The 25266-nt window shown below is 35.5% G+C and overlaps 3 protein-coding genes and 1 long non-coding RNA gene across 6 annotated transcripts; 2 read left to right on the forward strand and 2 right to left on the reverse strand.

Annotated features, from left to right (window-relative positions):
• The first annotated feature begins 11250 nt into the window (after positions 1–11250).
• On the forward strand, positions 11251–16022 carry LOC146907679 (uncharacterized). 3 transcript variants are annotated; one of them, XR_015018290.1, is made up of 6 exons: positions 11251–11397; positions 12285–12393; positions 13817–13939; positions 15227–15433; positions 15512–15584; positions 15805–16022. It is a non-coding gene; the product is annotated as an uncharacterized LOC146907679 (long non-coding RNA). The 3 variants fall into 3 exon arrangements; XR_015018291.1 differs by adding an exon at positions 11769–11862 and having other exon boundaries at positions 11254–11397; positions 13817–15433; XR_015018289.1 differs by having other exon boundaries at positions 13817–15433.
• Positions 16023–17935: 1913 nt separating this feature from the next.
• Positions 17936–20378, forward strand: LOC146907680 (uncharacterized). Its single transcript, XM_085729147.1, has 4 exons — positions 17936–18595; positions 18700–19370; positions 19491–19779; positions 19869–20378. Exons 1-4 carry the CDS (start codon positions 17948–17950, stop codon positions 20376–20378), a joined length of 2118 nt encoding a protein of 705 aa, XP_085585273.1. The 5' UTR covers positions 17936–17947.
• Positions 20379–21371: 993 nt separating this feature from the next.
• LOC146907681 (uncharacterized) lies at positions 21372–21716 on the reverse strand. The gene has a single exon (XM_085729148.1). It carries the CDS (start codon positions 21714–21716, stop codon positions 21372–21374), a length of 345 nt encoding a protein of 114 aa, XP_085585274.1.
• Positions 21717–22469: 753 nt separating this feature from the next.
• LOC146907682 (uncharacterized) lies at positions 22470–24410 on the reverse strand. The gene is made up of 4 exons (XM_085729149.1): positions 23894–24410; positions 23433–23710; positions 22971–23181; positions 22470–22774 (listed from the first exon to the last, which is right to left on the reverse strand). Exons 1-4 carry the CDS (start codon positions 24408–24410, stop codon positions 22470–22472), a joined length of 1311 nt encoding a protein of 436 aa, XP_085585275.1.
• Positions 24411–25266: the final 856 nt, after the last annotated feature.

The raw sequence follows: 25266 nt of genomic DNA on the forward strand, positions 1-25266 counted from the left end.
TTTTTTTGTTATTCATTATTGTTATTTCATAAGTTATTCATAAGCTATTCATTATTGTTATTTTTGTTAGGAAAAAACAAACAAGAGCCAGAAATATAAGTGAAAATAAGAATTAATATGGACATAGAGATTTAGAAGCCATACACCACAATGCACTTTGTTAGAACTTTGTTAAACTCTAAAAACTATGCAAAAACCATTGTGCTGTGGAAATGGTTTTGGTCAGTTGTATTCCATAACCATTAGATGTATTTAATGGTTTTCTTTGATCATGCAGGTGAAAAAACTAAAGAGCTAGAGCTAGAGCCATTGCCATCATTCAGTTTTGGGCTAACACAAATGGAGGAGGAGGAAAGGAATGACACAGAGTCATCATCTGATGGTGGTAAAAATAAGGAGGAGAAAACAAGAAAGTCTAAGGGTAAAGAAAAGAAGCATCAAAAAAAGAAACAACAAAATGTTGCATAAGATTCTGATGAAGGAAGTTCAGATGATTAAAATTATGGGAAGAATGGCATGGCTGCAAAAACTATGGATTTGAGAATTGGAATTTGTTCATCAATATTAAGCGACTCAAGCAATTGCAAAAGAAACTATGTGGAGAAGGCAGCAACTTCATACTATGAAGAATTGATTCAAAAGCTAGCATGTTAATGTTTTTTTTATTGAATTTCTGGATTTCTAGATTAATGTTAAATTTCTTGTTAATGTTTGTATCAAGTTTATGAATTTCTGGATTTGTATCAAGTTTATGGTGAAAAAACTTAGGGGTATGGAATACTGAAACCATAAGTATGGTTTAATGGTTTTGATAGTTAGGTGTGTCTTTTTATAGTATCTATCATATTATACTGTTCATCTTATTTAATTTTTGGCCCAATAATGTTCAATTTAATTTAATTTTACTAAAATTAGGGGTATGGAATACTGAAACCATAAGTACGGTTAAATGGTTTTGATAGTGTTCTATGTGAAACCAAAATAACTGCCTAATGGTTTTAAATGAAATTATTAATTTGTTTTAAACAATTTATCTTCTAGAAAAAGAAAACATGCTTTTGCTTTATTTTATGTTTGTTTTTCGTGTTAAACCTCTCGAGTTTATACGAAAAGTGACATAATCAGTTGGTTGTGTCTTTTTATAGTATCTATCATAGTATACCGTTCATTTTATTAATTTTTGGCCCAAGAATGTTCAATTTTATTAAAATTAGTTTTCAAAGTAACCACTTAATAGTACACATTTTGTTAGTTTTCAATGTGAAACCAAAATAATTGTCTAATGGTTTTGTAATAAAAAAAATGTGATAAACATTAAAATCATTATTAAGTAACCACTTAATAATAGTACACACTTATAACCTATTAAATAATTGTCAAATGGTAAATAAAATAAAAGAATAGTGAAAATTATTATTGATAAATGGTTTTAAATAAAAACTATTACTGAAACCATAAGTATGGTTCAATGGTTTTGATAGTGTTCTATGCGAAATCAAACTAACTGTCTAATGGTTTTGTAACAACCTATAATCATGAATACTTAACAAGAAAGAATGTGAATGTTATAATTTCCAATAACAAGTGCTCCACAACAAGTGCTCCTAAAAGAATAGTGTTCCTAGTAAGCATAATAAGAGTAGCAGCACCCATTGGTCCCAACGAAAAGCCAAACATTACAGTCATGACATTCGTTGTAACAATGATGCTTGAAGAGTTGGTGTATAGTAACAGCCTTATTGCAGCAAAATTTGTAGAAAAAACATGGCTGATTATAAGCCGGAATCAATGATGTAGCAGTGCACCATGTCCTTGTAAAATCAACAAGAGATACAATCATTACACCACCAAAGGATGTGGTGAATTTAAGATCAATTCCATTGTGAGTGATCGTTCCCAAGTCCGGCTCATAACACAACACATTTTCCTCTTTGCCAGTAAGCATACTAACCACAGAAAACAGAATGCACCTAATATTTGTTAAGTAAATGTGAAAGGGGCATGGTGAATTCCATTGCAATAATGCAATTGAAACTGACTCTCTTTGACAGCCCAGAGGTGTACCATTTTCACTCATTTTCATGTTGTTGAACCATGGAATAGTGTAAGTAGAGCTACTAGCATTTACAAGGATCACCACATGGTGATATGTAGAATCAAATTGTTTCAAAATATGAGCCGCACCTTGATGAAGAATTTCACATTGAGCAATGGCAGCAGAAATTTCATGCAGATAATAATTGTGGAGATCTTCTATATTTCCAACCAAAGCACCAACAACAGCTGACTCGTTATTCACTAGCGAAACTCCACCAATGTTTGTATTGAGTGTCACATTTCCTTGAACCAAATAGCTAGCACTTCTCAAAATGATATTGCTCATTTTACCTAACATGTCCTTATATCCATAAGTCATCTTTATGGTACCACTTTGAAATGAAACTAGTAGAGTGTGCAGATTGTCAGCAGTACCCAAGGAACTAGTGTATTGGTATCCTTCTACTGGTTGAAAAATGGCATGAGCATTCCTCAAGATACCGAACCAAATCACATCAACACAATCATTTTTGTGAATAACACAAGCACTAACAGTAACCACAACAACAGCTGGTTGAACATTAAAGAATATAATTTTAACAATTGTTCTACCAAAAAGTTTTGCCAAAACTGGTGCAAGTGACATTGATCTCATCAAATGATCATAAACCTCATATATAAATTGCATCCCCACAACAACAAAATATATGGAAACAAACTCATAAGAAAGCAAGTTTTTATCCTCCAAGATACCAGTTATTATAAACTCACAGAGTAAGGTGTTTAAACAGCTCATAATTGTGTGGAGCATTTCATCGAACAGTTGTTGTGCAGTTTCTTTTGAAAAATATATCAAAGCTATAAGAGCAATAGGACTAGGATAAAACCTTAACATGGGAACTTCACCAAACTCAACAAATCTCCAACAGTGACAAAAAACTTTCAGATTCCAAGAACATAACCAAAATCCTCTAGCAATTCGAAGCAAAAACATAATCCCTGTTTTGCTATGTACTGGAGAGTTACTTACCACTGCTATGCGACCGGCGTCGGGAGGCTCTGGAGGTGGTGGAGGCTCGGTGAGATCCCACATCACTTGGATTTCCACAGTCGTAAGCTGAAAGCATTGGTCTGGGGATTTCGGAGGTGGAGGCCACAAATGGTGGTTTAGTCGAGCATGACAAATCAGTTACGGCGGTGAACGGTGGTTACCTTGGTGGCGAGCTGCTTCCTTGGAGTCGGCGCAATCCCGCCGTGAATCAACCGGAAAACGACGTCGGAGTTACGGTGGCGCGCGAGCAAGGTTGAGTCGTATGAGGTAGGAGAAGATTGTGGGGTCTGAGGTGAGAACCATAGGATCATTACAAGTGTCCAATTATCTGATGGTTGTGATTAACTTATGCATAGTGCATAAGTTATGACTTATGCACCATAACTTTTGCCTGCAACTCATTGTCTCCGATAAACACAAAAACTCCTTATTGAAAGGGAAAATCAATACTCCTTATTGAAAGGGAAAACAATACTCCTTTATTGAAAGAGAAAATCAATACTCCTTATTAAAAGGGAAAACAAAAAAGAACATTCTTCATGAGCAATTCATCAAACAGGTTTAGGGCATCCTTACTTGATATTAATAGAGGCGGGTGAATGAATTTCAAAGGTAGCAACACGAAAGAAACCCTAATTAAGAATGCATAGCGTATGTCTTCTCAACGATCAATCATCCCGTCAAAATCAATAACATGGACGAATGTAGTTTTCCTTCGAATTGATTGAAACCCCTCACCAAGCAATAGTGTAGCCGTAAAGTGAAGTTAATAGAAGAATTCTGGTTTTTAATATAATAACATCAAATTGCCAAATCAATTGGAATTTATGTAGAAAGATGTAGCAAGGTGCAGAGTACTGTTCGTGAAGTGGAAAGCCTAGCAGAGCGGTATCGCAATCGCAAGCTATCGCCGTATCGCAATCGCAAGTAATCGCAAGCTCCTTTACACATAAAGTGAGAAAGTATCTTTCAAAAAAAATAAAATAAAGTGAGAAAGTAGTGCTACTTCCCCCTTTTCTTTTCTTATCTTTTCTTTTCTCTGTGATTGATAAGGCGTTGTAAATTGTGTTGCTAATTCCTTCGCTTCTGAAACAATAAAGTGAGAAAGTAGTGCTACTTCTTTCTTTTCTTGTGTCTGATAAGCTGTTACATCTTTTCTTTTCTAAATGGCCGACAATGCTTAATCAATTGAACAAATGAGGCGATATACAACAATACAACATTCTTTCAAAAAAAAAAAAAAAACAATACAACATTGAATGATGTATCCGGTTTTTAACAAAGATCGTATTTAGTTATTGAATCAATGCAAATATGTAGAATTGAGATCGTATTTATTTTGTTAAAGACCCATAATATACTTTAACCTAAGATAAAACAGAAAAACAAACAAACCAAATATGACTATTTTTAAATCTCATTTAATGATTGTTCACATTATTCATTTTTTATTGTCAGTTTTATAGAAAAAAATAAATCCATTTAGTTGTCAACTACGTATATTTTTAACTATATATTGCAGAGAGATAAATTGGTTGTACTGTATGCGATAAAAAATAGTTAAAAAACTTAATAAACAAACTGAAATATTGATGAAGTATACTCAATATATGGACTCAATTATAAGTCAACTACGTAACTACTACTAGTCACATTTTAAGAATAATGGTTATGCTTTTTTTTATTTTATATTTTATTTATGTAATAAAGCATTTTCAACTGAAAGAAAGAGATCATGTCGTACCACACGCTTAACAGTTTCAATATTTTTGATTCATAGTACAAAATGATCGAAAAATAAAAGGAGATGTGAATCATCAAATTCATGCGAGAAAGTTGAAATGAAGGAGGATAACTCAGATATATTTAATTGCATAATACTTCATCTCACAATATATGTTAATTTAGTATTTAAAAAAAGTTAATGATGCCACAAATAGTAGTTTTTTTTTCGTGGTCGGGATTTGAACCCCGACCTTGCATATATTATGCATTGTCCATACCAATTGAGTTAAGCTCAGGACACAAATAGTAGTTTAATGTGAAACGACAATTTTCAAACTTTTTAATAAATAAATCGGCATAATTTCTAATGTATAATTTATATATTTGTTATATTAATCTTGTCAATTTTTTTTTTGGAATCTTGTCAATTTTTTTTTTGGCATATTAACATATGCCCTAAAGACACATATTAGAATTTTTCTAAACACAAGATAGTTTTATTTTTATATCATTTTAGGATATTAATGAAATGTCAATGTTTATTTTTCCTATTAAACCATAGGAAAATATGATAACATGTTCTCATGCATCCTTAGGGCTCATGATAAGGTACCGATTGATGAAAGTTATATATTAAAAATTGTGTTAATTTATTTTTTAAAATTATTTTTTCTTGATATATATTTACTATTTTCAGAATCCTTGACATGTGACTTTTAGAAGGACCCTGTGCCATATAATAGTAAAAGATAATTTTGTAAAACAAATTTTAATTTATCTTTTTCATATAAAATTAATTAATCTTTTAATTTGTGTGAAATGTAATGTGTTAAATGTAAAGAGGATCCAGTGAGTACTATTTTTTCTTCTTCGTAAGTTTACTATAATTCCCGTTCCGTTTCATTGGGCAACAATTTAATATCAGACTTGCATTGGTTATACCGTTGTTTAATTTTATTGATGTTTATAGTAGCTAAAATATCATAAATGTTGAGATTAGTGATAGAGAATAGGCAAGTGTACCAAAGACTATCGAAGTAGTAATAAATATCGATCCACGAGGACTGTGTTAACTTCAATCGTAGCAAGCTCGTTATTCGTTAGGATATGTAAAGTTTATATGGTTGCCCTAGGCAGTTGTAATTGATTGGAGTTACGGTAAATAAAATGCGACATAAATTTATTTAGAGATAAATGATTAAGCCGGTGAATCATCTATTGTTTTATATGATTAGTTATCCTCTCTCTACTTCTCAATAACTAATCTATCTTTACGACAAATTAACTAAGTGACTTTGATCAATCTCTTGCATCAAAACCCTTTCCTATGTTATAACCCCATTAATCTCTTAACCAAGATTGAATAACTGTGGAAGCAAATATGGAACGTTAATTTATGTGTCATAACCCTCAATTTCCTATCTCTAGGCTCCTAATGTTGAGTTAAACAAAATTACTAGATCAAGATCAAAAGCTAGTGCTAGTAGTCATTCAATTCCTAAGATCAATTAATGTGATTGAAGGAAGCTAGGGCTAGTAGTCATACAAACAATCATATGCAAAGCAATGAGCACAAATAATTCTGAATAAAGACTGATTAATATTGATAATAGAGAGAGTACAACTATTGATTCATATATTACAATAGGTTCATCATGGCTCAATCAAACTATAGTTTAGCTACTCATAACTAAACTATCATAAGCATAAATAAGAGAAGCATACATAAATCCTTACCAACTTAAGAGTTGGTATGAGACTCAGAGCTTGCTCCTCTGGTTTCCTTGTTCCTTCTATGATTAAAATCCCATAAAACTTCTGTCTATTTGCCTTGGCAGCAACTTGCTTTAAATAGACAGATTTTTAGTGACCAACATATCGCACCATCATGCCACGTTCACCTTCAACGTGGCACGTTACACACTCATCGTGGCACGTTGCTTACTCATCGTGGAACGTTGGTGCAATTAGAGCCAATTGTCAGCAGACAGATCACATTAACAAGCAGACAAATCGCACTATCATGGCACGTTACTGATGCTTCGTGCCATGATTATTCCAGTAGTGAATCCTTTGGCAATCGTTCACATATCGTGCCACGATGTTCCTCAAACGTGGCACGATGCTTCAACTCTTAGGAAATTTTCATCTTTTAATAACTTCTTCTTTTGAGCGCTCGATCCTGTTTTGGTGTGATTTCACCATGAATTACAAGCACTTTTCTCTCTAAATGCCATAAAAACGACATAAACATAACTAAAAACTAATGATGATACACAGTCATCACAACCCCAAACTTAAATCATTCCTTGTCCTCAAGGAATCAAACTTGTATATGGAAAAATCGCAGTAAGATAACAATTTACCAGCCAATGATATATTTAACAAGTTCACGTCTTTCTGGCGAAATGATGTACCGGATGCCCAGCTCTTCCTCCGAATTCACAACTGCACGCATATGTTTGAATAGGGTCACTCAATCATCATGCAGGTCTGCTGTATTACCATATGCTTGAAAAATTTCTAAACTGTCAATCAAAGTCAGAGTTAAGTACACGCTTTTAAGGACATTCATGGTTAAAACGGCGCTTAGGTGAAAGGTGGATAAATTTTGTGAAGTAGTGTTTATAGAATAATGAAGTTAAGCTCATCCTACTTGGATTATTTCAGTAAATCACAATCCTTCCTTCCAACATAGAAAAGTACTAGAGAACCTTATTCCTTTTCTTTTCAAGACGTATAAACATTGTTAGTCTCGCACACAAAGTTCTTTTCATCTCATACTTCATTGCTTTTCTATAAATATTTTTTTCTGCACATTTACAAGTGCTTTTCATGAGATGACACATAAAATTTTAAAGATCTTAGTTCTCTAGTACCCCACCCCAAACTTAATAAGTTGCTAATTCCAGAAGCAACTCGAAACTTGAACATTTCACACAACTTAGATAGCTTAACTTCAAATTAAATGGAACATTCATTCCTAAAGCTTTCTAGGTTTGTAAATTGTTTTGTCACCGAACAAGGGGTCTAGACCTAATGGCTCAATTTGGCTTTTCAAAAGATGTAAAACAATTAAAACAATGTAGGCTCAAAGAGCTCAAGGTACAAAGCATTTTGCCTTAGTGTGTACATAACAAGACCAATTAACAAATTGAGAAATATCGCAAGTTCTAGAAACAGCAGTTGCATGGAACACTCATATAAGTAAATTGGAAAAAATTTAGGCTACGGACCTTTCATGTTTAGTTATCTGGGAGTTGTGTTTACTTACTTCCTTTGTCGTATACTTCCCTTTGTATCCTTTTGGCATCATCCTCCTTTGAACTTTTTGACATATCATTGGCATATCATTGTTATGAGACTGATAAGTTTCCACAAACAAACAGATTCATCAATAACAAACACAGGAAATATTGCAAACGGAGAAAAGAAATTAAACCACACACAAAGCAGGGAAATGTTCAACATAATTCAAAAGTACATCAAAGTAAAGAAACAAAATAGAAAATAGAAAACAGAAAGCTGAAACATAAATTCTTGGACACAAAGTCCATCACTGCTCATCCTCCTCAGTTTCCTCATCATCTGGCTGTCTTCCCACGCTCAAAGTCGGAGCGAACACGTCCCTCCCTCTCACCAGCACGTCGCCTCTGCTCCATGAAGTAGTTCTCCATGTTTTCCTCAGTGTCAAACTGTTCAAAAGCATTGCTTTGAAGAGGCCTTTGACGTTGCTGATCAGCAGCAAGGGAAAACTCTGCACCAAAATAAGGGTTGTCCACATACAGCTGTGATGATGTGTCTTGGGCCCAGTTGGCCATACCACAGATATAATCAAGCATCATCAGGTGTAGTGGTGGGTGTTGAGGCACATTCTCCTACATAGGCTGCGTCTGAGAGGGTCCTGCTTGAGCTTGGTTTACGACCCTTCTTCTTCTCAAACTTCACCATGGTTGTATCATCAATTTTCCCTTTTGACTTAAACATGATGTCTCCAAGTTCTTCTGGGACACCCTCTTTCTTACACAAGGCATTAATCAGACAACAATGCCCAAAGTCACTGATGTTCCACAATCCGCCATTTCTTGAATGCTCAAGTTGATTAGTCGGCCAACATTGATTCCATAGCCAAAGATGATAGCCTCCACAATGTATAACCTCTCCATAGGCAATTCAGAAGTTGCAGAAACACTCTCCAAAGTAGAATGAATGAATGAAGCCCAAGCCTTGTAAAGTGGCTTGAGGTCCACCACATCCATCCTTGTAGGAATTTGGGTGGCTCGAGACCTCACATAATCAGCACCTACTTCCTCAATTTCATTCAATATCTGCTGCAGTTCATCATCAGACTGGAAATTGTTTGTGCTTTTTTGCCTCTTAAATTCAACATGGCATTGTCTTGGAGGCTTCAGTCCTAGCAATGCATTGATGGCTCTAGGGCTGTAATCAACTTGCTTCCCTCGAACAAAAGAGATATCATCTTCCTTTCCATAAGCATTTGCATAGAGATTAAGGGCGATGGTTTGATTGCTCTCCTTTGTGACCAAATCATTCAACTTTTTCCACCCAAGAGCCTTCATTGTTGTTTCAATTTGAGGGCACCTTTGAAGATTGAGAAAACCAAACCTCCTTTCTCCAGAAAATTTGAAATCTTTGACCTTCTCGAAGCGTTCGGCATGTTCGTCATCCTCAAATTTCTCGTATGCGGGTTGTTGTGGTAGTTAGGTTGGTTGAGTCTTTCGGGGATCCTCTAGCACGTTTGTGGGATGATGAAGCCATTTGTGGAGTTTGTTTGAGTGTGTGTTTGATTGATGAAGAAAAATAAGGTTTTGTGAAATTAGGGTAAGGTTGGATTTGTGTGAAAATTTGATGGGTTTTGAAATGGATGGGTTAGGAAGTTTGTGAGGATGATAAAGATGAAGATTTGGTGGGTTAGGGATGAATTTGAGAGGTTGAAGATGAGTGGGACGAATTTTGGGCAGAGTTTTGTTAAGATAAAATGAGAAATGGGTTGGTGGTATTTATAGAAAAGTGGCCATCGTGCCACGTTGATACCCATCATGCCACGATGCGGTTTTGTAACAGTCAAATGATTTTGAAACTGCCCACTAACGCGCCACGATTCATAACAACGTGGCACGATTATCTTTATGGGCTTGCATCATTCCACGTTAATCAACCTTCATGCCACGATTATAGTTCTTCCAGCAAACGTGCCATAATAAATTTCGAGTGGCGCATCTTATTGTGATAGCTCTCACATCGTGCCACGATGAATAACCATCGTGCCACGATGCTCATTATTTTGAAAATGTTTCCAACTTTTCAAAAATCATATTTTTGCTGTTTTTGTTTGTAAAAATGCAATAATTAAATATAGGCTTAAATGCACTTTTGGCCCCCTATGTTTCAAATAGTTGCGATTTTAGCCCCTTAAGAAAAAAAATGGATATTTTGACCCCCTATGTTTTGGCCCTCTTTTGATTTGCTGATTTTGACCAGTCAACGCCCATGTGTCAAGTCACTTTGCTGATGTGGCATACATGTGTGTAATTATTATTTAAAAATTAAAAGAAAATTCACTACAAGAAATTTGTCATTTTGCGACACTTACTTTGCGACCCTTAGCTTAGAACTGTCGCAGATTACACTTTTGCGACAGTTATTGCGACTTTTAGGCTAAAGGGTCGCAGCTTTTACAACCTTTTTTAAACGCCCTTTCACAATAAAATTTTTGGCCAAATATTTTGACAGTCCCGCTTCTACAATTTGAGCCTCCCTCCCGTAGCTTCAAAACCCTAAAATCCAATTTCATTTTCCCCCAATCTGAAACCTAAATCTCCACCACTTCCCCACAATCCACTTTCCCCCAAATTTCATTTTCGAACCAAATCGTTCTCCGCCGGCCATTCAGAGCTTCATCGTTTCACCGTTCAGAGGCAAATGATTCGCTGCTTCATTCACAGACAAACCTTTCAGACCCAAATTTTTGTCCGCTCGCTGCATCCATTTTGGCCCTTCGTTGTTCGCTGCTTCGTTCGTTCAAGCTGTTCATAGCCAAAATTGTCTCCTTTTGAATCGGTATCTTTCTTTTCTCTTTCAAATCCGTTGTTCTCTACTCATATGAATTGAATCACTTCTTCTCTATCTGTTGGAGTTTTCTGTTTGTATTATTCAGTTTTTAGGGTTTCTGAATTTTGGGCATTTTGTTTGTGATTTCTAATGGTCTCTTATTGTTTCTTAGGGAATTTTGTTTGTGTACTCATGATAATCAAAATAGGGATAACAAGTTAGATTTTTGGTACTGAGATTTACAGGGCATTTTTTTTTGCGAATGGTTTTTAGTAATAATAACATGTTTTGGATCTATTTTTTGTGTTAAGCAAATTAGTAGCTCTATCAATCTAAGGTTCTGGATTTAAATGCTAGTAATGACGTTGGTATTAATGTGTTCAGATCAGGATAAAAGATTTCACAGTTGTGGCTGTCTGGATTTAAGTTCCTGTTATTTCAGTGGTTATCCTTGTCTGCCATGTAAGATAATTGTTCTGGACAAAGTAGATTCATTGACTGAAGATACTCAGGTATTTATCTCTTTTTTCATAACTAAATTTGCTGTTTTAACTAATAAAGTAATATGACTTCATGTCACCTACAATTTGGATATAGAATGCACTAAGGAATACTGGCATACAATGGAAACTTACTCTGAAGTTACAAATTTTATTTTTTATATGCAACTACATATTAGGTGCCTCGTCTTCTTTGAACAATTTATCGATTTCTTTATTTGACTTTGTTAATGATTTTTTGGTGGATTTAGTTTTGGTACTAAGTTGTTTTGATTTAGTTTTGGTTCTAAGTTGTTACTAGTTTTGATACTTTGACTTTGTTAATGATACTTGTTAAACCTGTTGTGCCATGGACCGCTAATAAATCTAATGTTAAAGTGCAGTTTAATCATAAGAATGAATATATCAATATTAGGGCTGCTATGATGTGTATGCACTAATCATTTTGATTTTGATTTTCTGCAACAAAGCGACAAGGTAACCTACCACATTCTGCTCCACCTTTCCGGATTTATCTCCGGCAAGTGTTCTTATAGGGTTTGTCAATGTATTAAAGTTAGAGCTAGAAACATAGTCTGAAATAACGCAGAACTGTAACAACTCGAGTTTCTGTCCATCAGAAAGAGAGTTGAGGAATCCTGCTTTTAGTCCTGAGAAGGAAGTGTCATCCGGTGCAAGAATTGTTAGCCCACCTGATTTTATAGTCAATAGTTGTAAATTGAGTTGTTTTCACGAGTCGGATTAGGACATTGAATCCTTTAGTTCTTTTTGCATCCTAACCCAATTGGGTCAAATTGAAAATATAACAACACTTCTATTTTCTTCTCTCTTTTAGGTTAAATGGGTCTTGCTTTTCTCATAATGCACTGAACAAAATTTCACCTTCTTCTCTCTTTTAGGTTAAATGGGTCTTGCTTTTCTCATAATGCACTGAACAAAATTTCACCTTTTTTGACCCCAAAGTCTCAACATAAGATCGAAATTCAGAATTTTTCACAAGAATGGAAGGTATTGTGTTCCAATCTCTGTTTGATTTCTTCTTGTTTATTTGGGTATTTGATTTGGTGGTTAGTTTTGTCAATTTTTTGTATATTGAATCATACATGAATGATGTTTCTATATGCATGGATGGTTATTTAAAGGTTATACCTACATATATAATGCTTATTAATAATATTTTTCAGCAAATTGATTTATAGAATTGTTTCTCAACTGCTGTTAAGTTATTAATCACATAAAATGTTCTGATTCCATGTTTTTTTTAATATTCAATCTATACAACTGCACCAGTGAATATATAATGCAGCAAACACACTTATTTTGATCTAAAGTAAGTGCATTAAAACAGTCAATGGCAGTTAGTAGAGGTCCCTTATATCTCTTGGCTAATATCTTAAATTTGGAAAGTTTGGTTAACTGAAAACGTGTTTTTTCTTAAAAATAAAACACAATGATTCTTATTACATTACTTGTGAAGACTACCCTCTATTTATAGGGTTTACCTACCATTTTAATTGTTCTGAATCAAAAGGACAGCCTTGTACACTTCCTGTTAAGGCACTTAAAATGACATTAATTGTGCATCACATGGCCCTTCAACCCTTCTGTTGCCACTGTATATCACAATAGTCCCATTTCATATAAGGGCACTCTTGGTAGCATCTTGGATGGTCCATGTGTTGTCTTTCTGCACACACACACACACACACACCACCAACAACAACAACAGAAAATGAAAATTGCCTTGCATTTCACTAAGAAACAATGCTAGACACCTTTTCAATTAATGTAGACTCTGCACATATTTGCATCCCCAATCGTGCATTTATAACTTGAATGCAGTTCATGTTTGCATGAACAATCAACTTTTCTAGACTAGGGCTGCTTTTCTGGGTTGCTCTTTATAGAGAACCAATTTATTTTGAAAGACTATGCAGACCTTTATTTAATGAGAAAGTGATGCCCACACGAATCTAGTTTTCTTTAATTTATTGCTTTTTCAAACCAAGGTGATATTGTTGTTGCTATCACTAGGTTCTTGTCTTTTCTATTGTAGCCAGACGAAGTGCGAAAACTTTATGCACAACAAGCACAACCATATAAATATGTATTTCAATAATGTATCTCCATAGACGTAGGTGGTGGAATGGATGTCGTAGCAGGTGGTGCAGATTCTCACTCATGTGTTGCCTTATACTAGATACCAATAATGCAAAATCAGTTCCTGTCACGCTTCATCCAACCTTCTTAATGAAACCTCCTTCCACCTTCTAATACTATTGAATTCAACTTCCTATCATTCTTGATCCCATCTTTGCTAGCATATCTGCATTATTGTTACTTGTCTTTTACCTCTTATTGCTAGTTTTTCTTTATCCTACTTTGCTTAGCTATTTGCATCGTTCTGACTTGTTTATCATCAATCTTGCAGTGTAAAAACATGACACCATACGAGCAAGCAAAGTTGGAAAGAATGGCAGAAAATCAAAAAAAAGATTGAGGCTCTAAAGATTCCAATTATCTCTCAAGAACTTGCAAAATTCTAGAGACAGAGGTAACTTTTACCAAACTATTGCAAAAACATCTTCTCTTTTAAAAAAAATTAGAAGTTGATATCTGCAAGAGTCCTTACACTTGTCTTTGTATAACTGCTATGACTGTTGATAGTATATATAATCGATCCCGAGTGGACCTAAATCAACTGCCTGAGAGACTGTTGAGTTGTTAGAGACATAGGAGTGATGTACCTGCAAACACTTCGATGATTGAGCAAGTGATGGGCCGTGAGTGTGAGGTTTAGGGTGTAGCGAATGGCATGATCTGTTGTGTAGATTGCTTTCTGGGTGCACCTATAGGGTGTTCCCATGGCATGATATGTTGTGTAGATTGCTTTCTGGGTGAAGACCAGTTCTCTACGTGGGTTCGACTTGGCCTAGTCCGGAACTATGATATTGTGGGATTTTTTTGAAGGTTCCCTGCATATTTCAATTATAATAGAGCCCTTAAGTTTAATTCTCATTTAAAACATATTTTGTTGAAGATCCTAAATCTTATAAACAAACAATCATAACAATATACCTATGATATTCATGTACAGTCTCTCAGGTGTTGGAACAACTCAGTGGCCAATCCCCACTGTTTTCCAAAGGTTTATTTTTAATAGTGGTTGCTTGACTTGTTTTTGATTTTTGTGTGTGTGTATTGCGTTAATGATTTTCATTACATTGATTGTTGTTGCCGCTTGTTATGAAGAAGAAATTTCGACCGCTTTACAAATACTTATAATACACCAAGTTATTAGTTAGATTGTAAGTTAGTATAGTTATACACAATGAACATGGCAAAAAAATAATATGAGAAGTATAATGAGTGTTAGAGAAAACATACAGGTAGTTTTTTTTTTTTTTTGATCAAGTAAACATACAGGTAGTTGATTTGTTATATTGCTCACAGTTTCGTGATTTTTTTTGAAGTCTACATGTGCTTGATGTTGCCGCGTGCAAAGAATAAGAAATTTTCTGGACTATTCTTTTTAGTAATATTTGCAATTTCAATTTGTTTATTGACAGAGTGCAGAGGTCTCATTTTATGATCTCACAGAACTTATACAAATTATAATTGATTTTTACATGAAAGTATGATCTTATTGAATTTTGATGTTGTTAGCTTTGGGCCCTGTTTGAGTAAGCAAGTGTTTATAACATAAATGCTCATTATATGCTTATGTATAAATGTGCATTATATGCATAAATGTGTCAGATGCCAACTCTGCACTTACACAATTCATCCTTGATTTGGCCTGATCATAATGAACTTTTTGTGGCTACTTTATCTGATATAGGTGTTGTTTGGTACTTCACTTCTAGTTTACATTCTAATTTGGTTCCATATTTTGGTCACACAACAATACATGCTGAGGTACCCGAGAGTGGTGAACATGAATTATGAATCACTTTGTGGAGCTTTCTTGGACTAAGATATTTTGCAAATAGATCTTGTGGAGCTTTCTTGTTCAAAAACTAGACCTTGTAGTCACCCTCTTTTAAATGTAAGTACAATATTTCTTTCCTTCACTTCACTAATTTTTTTAATTATTGAGTTCCTTCACTAAATTTGGAGGGTTCAGATGCTGGTCTAGCATCCATACTGGAGTACCTGGAGTTTTGCTTGAACTCAAGACTGGTGTTTTGAATGAAAGGGTAATGATTTATTTGTTTCACATTGAATGCAATTAATTGGTCTTGTAAGCTTCTCTGTGATAAATAGCTAATGGTTGTTCCATAGTGGTTATTTTTGACAAATATATCAGAAAGTAATTATTAGTTTAATTGCGCGATAAGTTAGAATCATGACTTGCGTGACATTATTGCTTATTTTTGTTAATTGATGTGTCTTATATAATCTTTGACTTATTTTTAGGTGGAAGACTTAGAATCACCAAACAGAGCATAGCATTCTTTGGAGTTTATTCATCTCTAGTTGATCAAAACAACTTCCTCGCCAAATATCATCTACATAATTGATTAAATTTTCATGTTAGGAACTCAAGAAACCTTATTGTATCACTTGTTTGTATTTTATATGAATGTAAAATTCATATTTTAGTTTATGAATTTGTTCATATTTTTTATTATGAATTATTTTAGTTTTATATATTTTTTATTAGTAAATAGTTCTATTAAAAATTCAGGAAAAAACTGATTTTTTTTTTTAAATTAACTCAACATCTGCGACCCTTGCAAACTGTCGCAATGTTTTTTTTATAAATAAATTTTATGCATCTGCGACCCTTCTCCAACTGTCGCAAGTCCCTTGAAATCCATTTGAATCTCCTCATTTGCGACCCTTAACAACTGTCGCAGTGCCTTTTGCGGCAGTTGGTGCGGCTGTTCTATGAAGGGTCGCAAAAGACACTTGCGACCCCAACATCTGTGACTGTTGGGGAAGGGTCGCAATTGTACATCTGCGACCCTTCTAACAGTCGCAATCGGCCATTTTAAAGGTCGCAAAATGCAGTTTTTCTTGTAGTGATTATTTTTGCAATTAAAAAAAATAAAAAAAGGATGGAATATATGGAGAAAGCACGTGACTCCATTCCATTGTTAACATTATGAGATCTAGGGTTTCAACCCCCTATCTTCCCAAAATCGTTCCTCACTTCGAAAACTGAAAATTAACTCAAATCCGTCCGTTTCACCCCATTTTATTGCTCGAATCGCTGTGTTCCGTCGTTCTTTTCACAAGGCTCGTTCGTTTTCCAGAATTAGCAAGGTTTGTTCGGTTTTTTACGAAGATGGAGTGGGTTGGCGAAGGTACATCGAAGAAGACGAAGAAAGATGCTAGCGTGCAGAAGAAGAAGAGTGATGGAAGCAAAAATCACATGGTCCCTGAGAATATTCCTGACAATGTCTCAAATGTCTCAAAGTAAGTGTCTTTTTTGTATTTTACTGTCTTGTTTGTATAATATTCTGGAAACCTTTACTATTTTGGATCCATGTGACATATTTATGAATAAAAAATGGTTGGTGGAGCTATTGAATACTGTATTTATGGATGTATATGTATTTTACTGTCTTTTTAGCAATTTTTTAATCAAAATGTAATTGTTATTTGTGTTAGGGTTGCTGCTGACCACTCATTGAAGATTAGATTTCACCATAAAGGATATTTTATTTCTGACCCTGTGATGGCTTACAAAAAAGGTGAGGTGTACGAGTCTGATAAGAGTTGGGACCTAGATGAGATTAATCTCATTGAATTGAAGAAAACGGTGAGAGAAATTGATGTAATTGGTGAGTACAAGCTGTGGTATGTTACACCAGGCAAAGAGTTCAGGGATGGTCTGAAGTTGGTAGAAAATGATAGAGATACCATTAGGTTTATAAATGAGTTCAAGGGTGAGAGCAGAGCTGACTTCTATGTAGAAACACCAAATGTTGATGAACTTGACTATAGGTATGAAAATGATGTTGAAGTGGTAGGTGAAGCCAATGAAGATGGAATAGATGATGAGTCTGAAACAGATCCAGAATACCAAGATGATGGAGACAATGATGCTGAAAATGGTAGCCAAGAGTGAAGTGAAGATGGTAGCCAAGAGGGAAGCCTAGATGAAAGCAATGATGATGAAAGCTTGGATGGGGTATCACTTGATGACAGTGAGTATGAGGAGGAGTTTGATTGGATTGATGTGTTGCCTGAACACACTCTGAACCCAGTTCCTTTTATTCCAACTATAGTGCCTAGGATATCTGCTGCAGAATCATCAAGGAATGTTGTTCCTACAACTTTGGCTGATTTTGAGGATGAAAATGGTGATTCAGAAGAGCTAGAGAGTCCAGCAGCTTCAGATGATGAATCTGGTAAGAAAAAAAAACTTAATAAGTTTAGTTATGGTGAAAATGGTGAGGTAAATTATCAGAGAGGTCAAGGTTTTGCTACTGCTGAGATAATTAAGTCATTTGTTAAAGAATATGCTTTACAGAGTAGGAAAAATGTCTATGTTAAGAAAAATGAGCATCATAGGGTTATTGTCAAGTGTATGCCTAAATGTCCATATCATATGAGGTTTAGCAAGGCTGAACCCAATACATATTTTGTGCTTGCTAGTTATAATTCTGCTCATAAGTGCCATATAACCAAAAATATTAGGCTTTGCAAAACCAAAATTTTGGCTCAAAAACTTATCCCATTACTGAAACACACACCTAGCATGACACTGAAGGCTTTGAAAGAAGAGTGCAAGACTAGGTGGGGGGTTAATTTGAGTAGTTACCAGGTGTATAGGGCTAAGATTAAAGCTTTGGAGATGATACATGGTGCTATAGATGAACAATATCTTCACCTTAGATCTTATGCTGAGGAGCTGATTTGGAGCAATCCTAATAGTACTGTGAAGATCAAAACTACTCCTGGATCTGAAGGGACAGTCTTTGAAAGGATGTATGTTTGCTTCTATGCTTGCAAGAAGGCTTTTGTGGATAATTGCAGACCCTTGATTGGACTAGATGGTTGTTTCTTGAAGGGAAGATATGGTGGACATTTACTCTCAACAGTTGGAAAAGATGGTAACAACCAAATGATTCCAATTGCTTTTCCTGTTGTTGAAGCAGAAACCAAAGAGTCATGTGATTGGTTTATTGAGCTCTTGCTGCCAGATTTAAATGGGATTCAGGAGAAAAGATGGTCCTTCATTTCAGACCAGCAAAAGGTTAGTTAAAGTTTGAATTTTGTATTTTACATGTTAAATATCTTTATGTAAATGTTTGCAGTACACTTTATTAAAGGTATGTTTTATGTGTTTTTTTGTTCAAGGGTTTGGTCAATACCATTGCTGGGATATCTGAGCATGTTGAACACAGGTTGTGTGTCAAACACTTGTATGGAAATTGGAGAAAGAGACACTCTGGTGAACATTTGAAGGAAGCTTTGTGGATAGCAGCTAGGGCCAACACCATGCATGAGTTCAAGAAAGCTATGGAAAACCTTAAGAAGTTGAGTGAGCCTTCTTGGAAAGAAATGAATGATTTAGCACCAGGTATGTGGACAAGAGCTGGGTATAGCACCCATACATGTTGTGACCAACAAGTCAATAACATGTGTGAGGCATTTAATAGTGCTATAATTGATTATAGGGAGTATCCTATTATTTCAATGTTGGAGGGTTTAAAATTCTACTTGACTAATAGAATTGTAAGGCTTAGAGACTACATGTTAAGGTATGAGGGTGACATATGTCCAGCCATAGTCAAAATATTAGATAAGTGTAAGAAGGATGCTGATAAATGGACTCCACACTGGCATGGAGATAGAGATTATGCCAATTTCTCGGTCTCAAATGGTGTTGATACATTTGTGGTTGACCTTGTAAAGATGACTTGTGCATGTAGAAAATGGGAACTTACAGGTATTCCTTGCCCTCATTCAATTACTTGTATGTGGCGGAACAATCAGAACCCAGATGAATATGTTGCTCAATGGTACAGGTTAGTCTCTGCTTGGTATTTCTGAACTGATTAATTTTGCTACATATGAAATCTGAAATTATGAACTCATTAATTTCTGAATATGTGTGCACTTGTAATAATGTATTGGTAATTAAACAGGAAATCTACATTCTTAGCTACATATGATAACTTGATCATGCCTTCAAATGGACCAAAGTTGTGGCCAGAGGCTGCTGGTGAACCTATTATACCACCAAACATGAGAAGGGCTCCTGGTAGACCCAAGAAACTGAGAAGGAAGACAAATGATGAACCAAAAACATCTGGTAAGCCAAAAAGAAATCAAGAGACTGTGAGGTGTGGGACCTGCAAACAGCTTGGCCATAATGCCAGAACATGTAAAGGAAAAACTGCAGCTGATAGGTCACTTCCAATGGGAGGCAATAAGGTAAACATCTTTTGAATATGTATATTCTGATTATGTGCTTATGAATTGACTTTGTTCTGATACAACTGTAATTTCATATGCATGTGAAGACCAATACAAATGTAAGGTATCCAGGAACAGAGAAAGGAAAAGAGAAAGCTGGTAGCAAAACATCTGCTAGCCAGCCTGCAGCAGTTGTGCGCCAGCCTGCAGTATTTGCTAGCAAGACTGCAGCATCTGCTGGCCAGCCTGCAGCATTTGCTAGCCAGCCTGTGGCAGTTCTGCGCAAGACTGCAGCATTTGCTAGCCAACCTGCTGCAGCATTTGCAAGCCAGATTTCTGCATCTGCTACCAAGTTTGTGCCAGCTTCAACTAAGCCAATTGGTACCAAGTTTGTGCCAGCTTCAACTAAGCCAACTGCAAGCAACAATGTGCCAGCTTCAACTAAGCCAACTGCAAGCAACAGTGTGCCAGCTTCAGGAAATGTTGTCAAAGGTGGGAAACATCTAGTTGGGTCTGAAGAAATATTTGTGCCAAAGAAAGGAAGGACTACTGGTGTGAAGAGGAAGATTGAAGAAGTTGGTCAAGTTGGTACTCAACAATCAGTCAACAAGCCTTAAACTATTTTCAGTTGTTTTAGCAGAGACTTAGCTTACAATATGTGGTCCACTTTTTGGGTGTTTAATAGTTGAATTATTTCATCTTTTGGAATGTAATCTGTTAAGTACTTTGACTTCAATTATGTATTATCTTTTGTGGAACATCAGACATGGTCTATGGACATGTAATGTTAAGTACTCTTATTATTATCATATTATGTTAAGTACTATTATGTAATGTTAAGTACTATTTTTGCTTCAATATATTATGTTCTGTACTGTTGGTAGCAGGATTGCTTTAGCAGTTTTTCCACATCTCTGCTGTTCACTTTTTTTCCTGCTATATGTGGTGTTCAGTTCTACTTTGTGGCAGATTTTTCCTGCTATATGTACTATTTTTTCCTGCTATATGTTTTGGTACTATTTTTCCTGCTATATGTGTCCAGATTTTAAGTACTATTTTTGCTTCAATATATTATGTTCTGGCTTATGCTTTCAGCTTGTACAACACCCTTTCAGGACCCATTCCTCCAATGCACATAATCTGCAATACTAATGAACTCACACAAATTGCCACCATCATCAACACACACCCCAAATTTTATGCTTAGGCAAACCATTCTGCAACATTCATCAGCAAATATTGTGATCCAAAATCAACCCTTACACCAAACTACTGTTATAATCAGATGAAGATATTATGTTCATAGCAGATCCACATGCTACTAGTACTTTTTGTTTTGAATGATATGCTGCTGGTACTACTGTTTATCATATTCAGATTTTAGAACAAAAATTTGATTACTATGAGTGGTAGAATACTAGATTCAATTCCTAATAGAAACTTAATGCATTAGAAACTTATTGCACATTGCACTAACAGAAACTCATCAAACATAGTACACAATGATTCAATACATTCTTCATTCTCAAATCATAACTTACAAACTTTTTCAAACCATTAACAACATTACCATAGTTAAACACGTCACTCCTAATCCCTCTAATATTACATCAGTTAGCAAACTTAGTGCACATTACACCAAAACTTAGCAACAACAATACCCCTAAAATGATAATGATATTCACATGAGTTCTCTCTTTCTTCCTCAAAGCATCGTTTTTGTTCAGCAATCCTCTGATGATTTTCTTCTGTCGATCTGGGACTTCAGGATCAAACCACCTAAAAAATTTGCATTTCCTCCTCTGAAAATATCTCCCACATCCATAGAATCTCCTCCCTGGGTTTTCATCTGTCCAAGAAGTCACCAATGGTGAATCAACACCACAATAGCAAACCATGTTACCTCTTTGCTTCTGTTTCGCACCAGAAAGTGAGGAAGATGAACAATCAGCCATTTTCGGATTCCTGGAAAAAAACCCAAGTAATGGTAACAGAAATTCGATTAAGAGAGGGGGATGATGCAACTTACGAAAACAGGAGAAGAAAGGGGGATATGAACACGAATTGAAACAAAAATTCGATTAAGAGAAAAAGAATTGATGAAGGAGATCGGAATGAAGAATGGTAGGATTTGGGGGTTTTTAAACCCTAATATCCTACCGTTGAGAAAGAGGAAGTACCGTTGGAGAAGAAGAGGAATGGAGTCACGTGTTTTCTCCATATATTCCATCCTTTTTTTATTTTTTTTTTTAATTGCAAAAATAATTTTCTTTTAATTTTTAAATAATAATTACACACATGTATGCCACATCAGCAAAGTGACTTGACACATGGGCGTTGACTGGTCAAAATCAGCAAATCAAAAGAGGGCCAAAACATAGGGGGTCAAAATATCCATTTTTTTTCTTAGGGGGCTAAAGTCGCAACTATTTGAAACACAGGGGGCCAAAAGTGCATTTAAGCCTTAAATATAAACAATACCTGAGTGGATATTAATCTGATGGGTTGCCTCCCATCTAGCGCTTCTTTATCGTCATTAGCTTGACAAATGATGACCACTAAGGATTGTCTATCACCACTCCCACTTTCTTCTTTGGGAGGTTACCTCCAAGAATGTCTTCTACCTTAGGAGGATGTATCATCTGCTCTTTTTCCTCAACTTGCCCAATACCTTCCTTAACTTCTACCTCTTCGATGTTTTCACCACTCTATATAGAATTAGGAATTGTCTTTTCCATAGGTTGTGTTGGTTTATCTTCAACTATTTCCTCAATATCATTGATCCAGTAACACTTGGGGTTTTCAGCTCGATGCTTCATGGCTTCAAAGATATTAAACACTACTTGTTCACTATGGAATCGCAACACAAGATGTCCCACTTCAATATCAATCAAGGCACGACCTGTTGCAAGGAATGGGCTTCCAAGAATAAGTGGCATGTCTTCATCTTCAGCCATATCCAAAATCACAAAATCAGCAAGAAATACTAGCTCATTAACTTTAACTGGTACATCTTCAAGCACACCATATAGATAGAGTGAGGGTCATTCTTGTTGGCTTTGGTTCACCACATCAGCTAGAGTGAGGGTCATTCTTGTTGGCTAGAGTGAGGGTCATTCTTGTTGGCTTTGGTTCACCACATCCAAGCTTCTTCATCATTGAAAGGGGCATAAAGTTGATACTTGCCCCTAGATCACATAAAGCTCTACCAATGTTTACTGGCCCAATGGAGCAAGGGATAGTAAAAGCACCAAGATCTTTCAGCTTTGGTGGTAGTTTCTTTTGGAGAATATCACTACAATTCTTAGAAAGAGCAATGTTCTCATCATCTTTTGGCTTTCTTGTACCCGTTAATAATTCTTTCATGAACTTAACATATAAGGGCATTTGATCAAGAGCTTCACCAAAAGGGATATTCACCTGAAGTTGTGAAAAGAGCTCCATGAACTTCTTAAATTGGCCTTACTCCTTCTTCTTTTTTTTGGCTAAATGAGGGTAGGGAAGCTTCACATATGATGGAATAATCTCAGGCTTATATCCATCCTTCAATATCTGGCTCCTAGTTCTCCTTAAGATTGAGTTTTCATCTATCAACTTCTCACTTTTTTCTTCCTCTATTTTTTCTTCCTTTCATTTTCAACTACTCCTTGATTAATGACATTTTGAACTACATCCTCACCATCATTTTCAACTTCACCATCTTTTTCTCCCTCCACTACTACTTCATCAACCTTCTTTGGAACATTTGGAACGAAAGGTGTCAACACCTTTTTGCTTCTTAATTGAATAGCATTGCAAGACTCATTCTTGGGGTTCTCGGTTGTGTTTCCTGAGAATCCCCCTTTGTTTTGTTCGGCCAGTTGCTTGGCTAATTGTCCCAATTGAGTTTCCAGCATCTTTATGGAGGCTTCGTTGTTCTTTCTTTCAGCTTCTTGACTCTTCTTCATTTCTTCAAAGTTTCATTGAGTCATCTTCATGAAGCTGATCATTGTCTCTTCTAGAGCTGATGGTTTTCTTTGTTGTTGTTGTTGTTGTTGTTGTTGTTGTTGTTGTTGTTGTTGTTGAGGATTAAGCAGTAATGGGTTCAAGGTGTTGTTATTGGAGTAGCTTAGGTTAGGGTGCTTGTTGATACCTGAATTGTAGTATTGGTTAGGTCTTTGATAGCTTCTCATGTAATTGGCTTCCTCACTAGACCCTTCAGGTATACACTCACCACTAGCATGTCCCTCTCCGCACAAATCACACCTAACTGCAGCTACTTGTTGTTTGTTGGCTAGAGTGTAACTATGAAACTCTTTAGTGAGAGTCTCTAGTTGTTTGTTAATGGCTGCTTGGTTGGCTAAAATTGCAGTTTGGTCACTCACCCCAAACACTCCCCTTTCTTTCTTTTTAGCATCAGCACGGTACTCGTTGATAGCCATGGTCTCTATTAGAGCTAGAACCTCATGGTCAGTTTTATTTTTCAAACTACCACCAGCTGAGGCATCTAAGAACATCCTATTGTTGTGTGTTAAACCCTCAGTGAAGATTTGAAGATATTGTTTCTCAGTGAACTCATGGTTGGGCCATCTCTTAAGAAGCAAATTAAATCGTTCCCAAGCATCATAGAGTGTTTCACTCTCCCCTTGTTTCAAATGTGATATCTCCATTTTTTTATCACAAAGTGCTTCTGTTGATTGTACGTTTGGAGCATTCAACTTATAATGGGTGTAATGTGACTTTTTAGATTACGATGATGCATGTATTATCATGTACTATTGGCAATTAAATGTCCGTTTTGGAGAATAATATTTTAATTCTTGGAAAAAGATAGGAGCAGTTTTACATGATGCATGTATTGGCATCTTTAATTAATTAGCTCTTTTTCCATAGCAAATGCATAAAAAGGTAGCACTACGCTTTTTCATTCACGAGTAACATATGGACAAAAAAATGATTAGGAATTTTTGATCACTTGGCAGGCATTAATTAGGGCTTAGTGAACAAAAGAGATTTGCTTTCCAATCAAAAAGACGTGATTTCCTATGAATAACTTCATTCGAGTGGTAATGAAGTTTTTTGTTGGAAAACAATTCAACAAAAATAATTAAGGTCGAGTGATTAGAGATGGGAATAGGTCAGACTGGCATACAAAGACCTACAACCTTCTATGTTTAGGTCTGGTATGATCTTACCTATTTATGAAAAAGTTTAGGGTTAGGCTTTTTTAAAAAGTTTATTTAAGTAAATATATACTAGACCATTGACCCATGCTAATGCATGGGTCATATCGAAAGTGATATTTGACGGTAATAGGTAACAAAATAGTTTAGTTGAATGTCAAAATATTAAGAAGCATATACGTTGGTACTGTACCATAACATAATAGTTCCATGACATCGTCCTTGGTACTGTAACATAACATAATCTTATCTTATATAATAAAGCTTAACCCCTAAAGCTATTTCTAACCCTAATATTTTCCCCCCATTTCTCCCTCCACTTTTCTGAGTCATTGGATCTTGC

The sequence above is a fragment of the Medicago sativa genome, chromosome 7, assembly GCF_051527215.1.
Source record: "Medicago sativa cultivar Bolivia chromosome 7, Bolivia_mono, whole genome shotgun sequence".
NCBI lineage: Eukaryota > Viridiplantae > Streptophyta > Magnoliopsida > Fabales > Fabaceae > Medicago > Medicago sativa.

What these genes read in the sequence shown, in the direction of transcription:
- LOC146907681 (XM_085729148.1), bottom strand. Translation starts at nt 21,716, where the DNA reads ATGGCTGATTGTTCATCTTCCTCACTTTCTGGTGCGAAACAGAAGCAA.
- LOC146907682 (XM_085729149.1), bottom strand. Translation starts at nt 24,410, where the DNA reads ATGGAGATATCACATTTGAAACAAGGGGAGAGTGAAACACTCTATGAT. An exon ending in TAACCAATACTACAATTCAG is followed by an intron (nt 23,711 to 23,893) that starts GTATCAACAAGC and finishes GAAACTTTGAAG; the next exon opens with AAATGAAGAAGAGTCAAGAA. An exon ending in TTGAAAATGATGGTGAGGAT is followed by an intron (nt 23,182 to 23,432) that starts GTAGTTCAAAAT and finishes TCACAACTTCAG; the next exon opens with GTGAATATCCCTTTTGGTGA.
- LOC146907680 (XM_085729147.1), top strand. Translation starts at nt 17,948, where the DNA reads ATGAGGTTTAGCAAGGCTGAACCCAATACATATTTTGTGCTTGCTAGT. An exon ending in TCATTTCAGACCAGCAAAAG is followed by an intron (nt 18,596 to 18,699) that starts GTTAGTTAAAGT and finishes TTTTTGTTCAAG; the next exon opens with GGTTTGGTCAATACCATTGC. An exon ending in TATGTTGCTCAATGGTACAG is followed by an intron (nt 19,371 to 19,490) that starts GTTAGTCTCTGC and finishes GTAATTAAACAG; the next exon opens with GAAATCTACATTCTTAGCTA.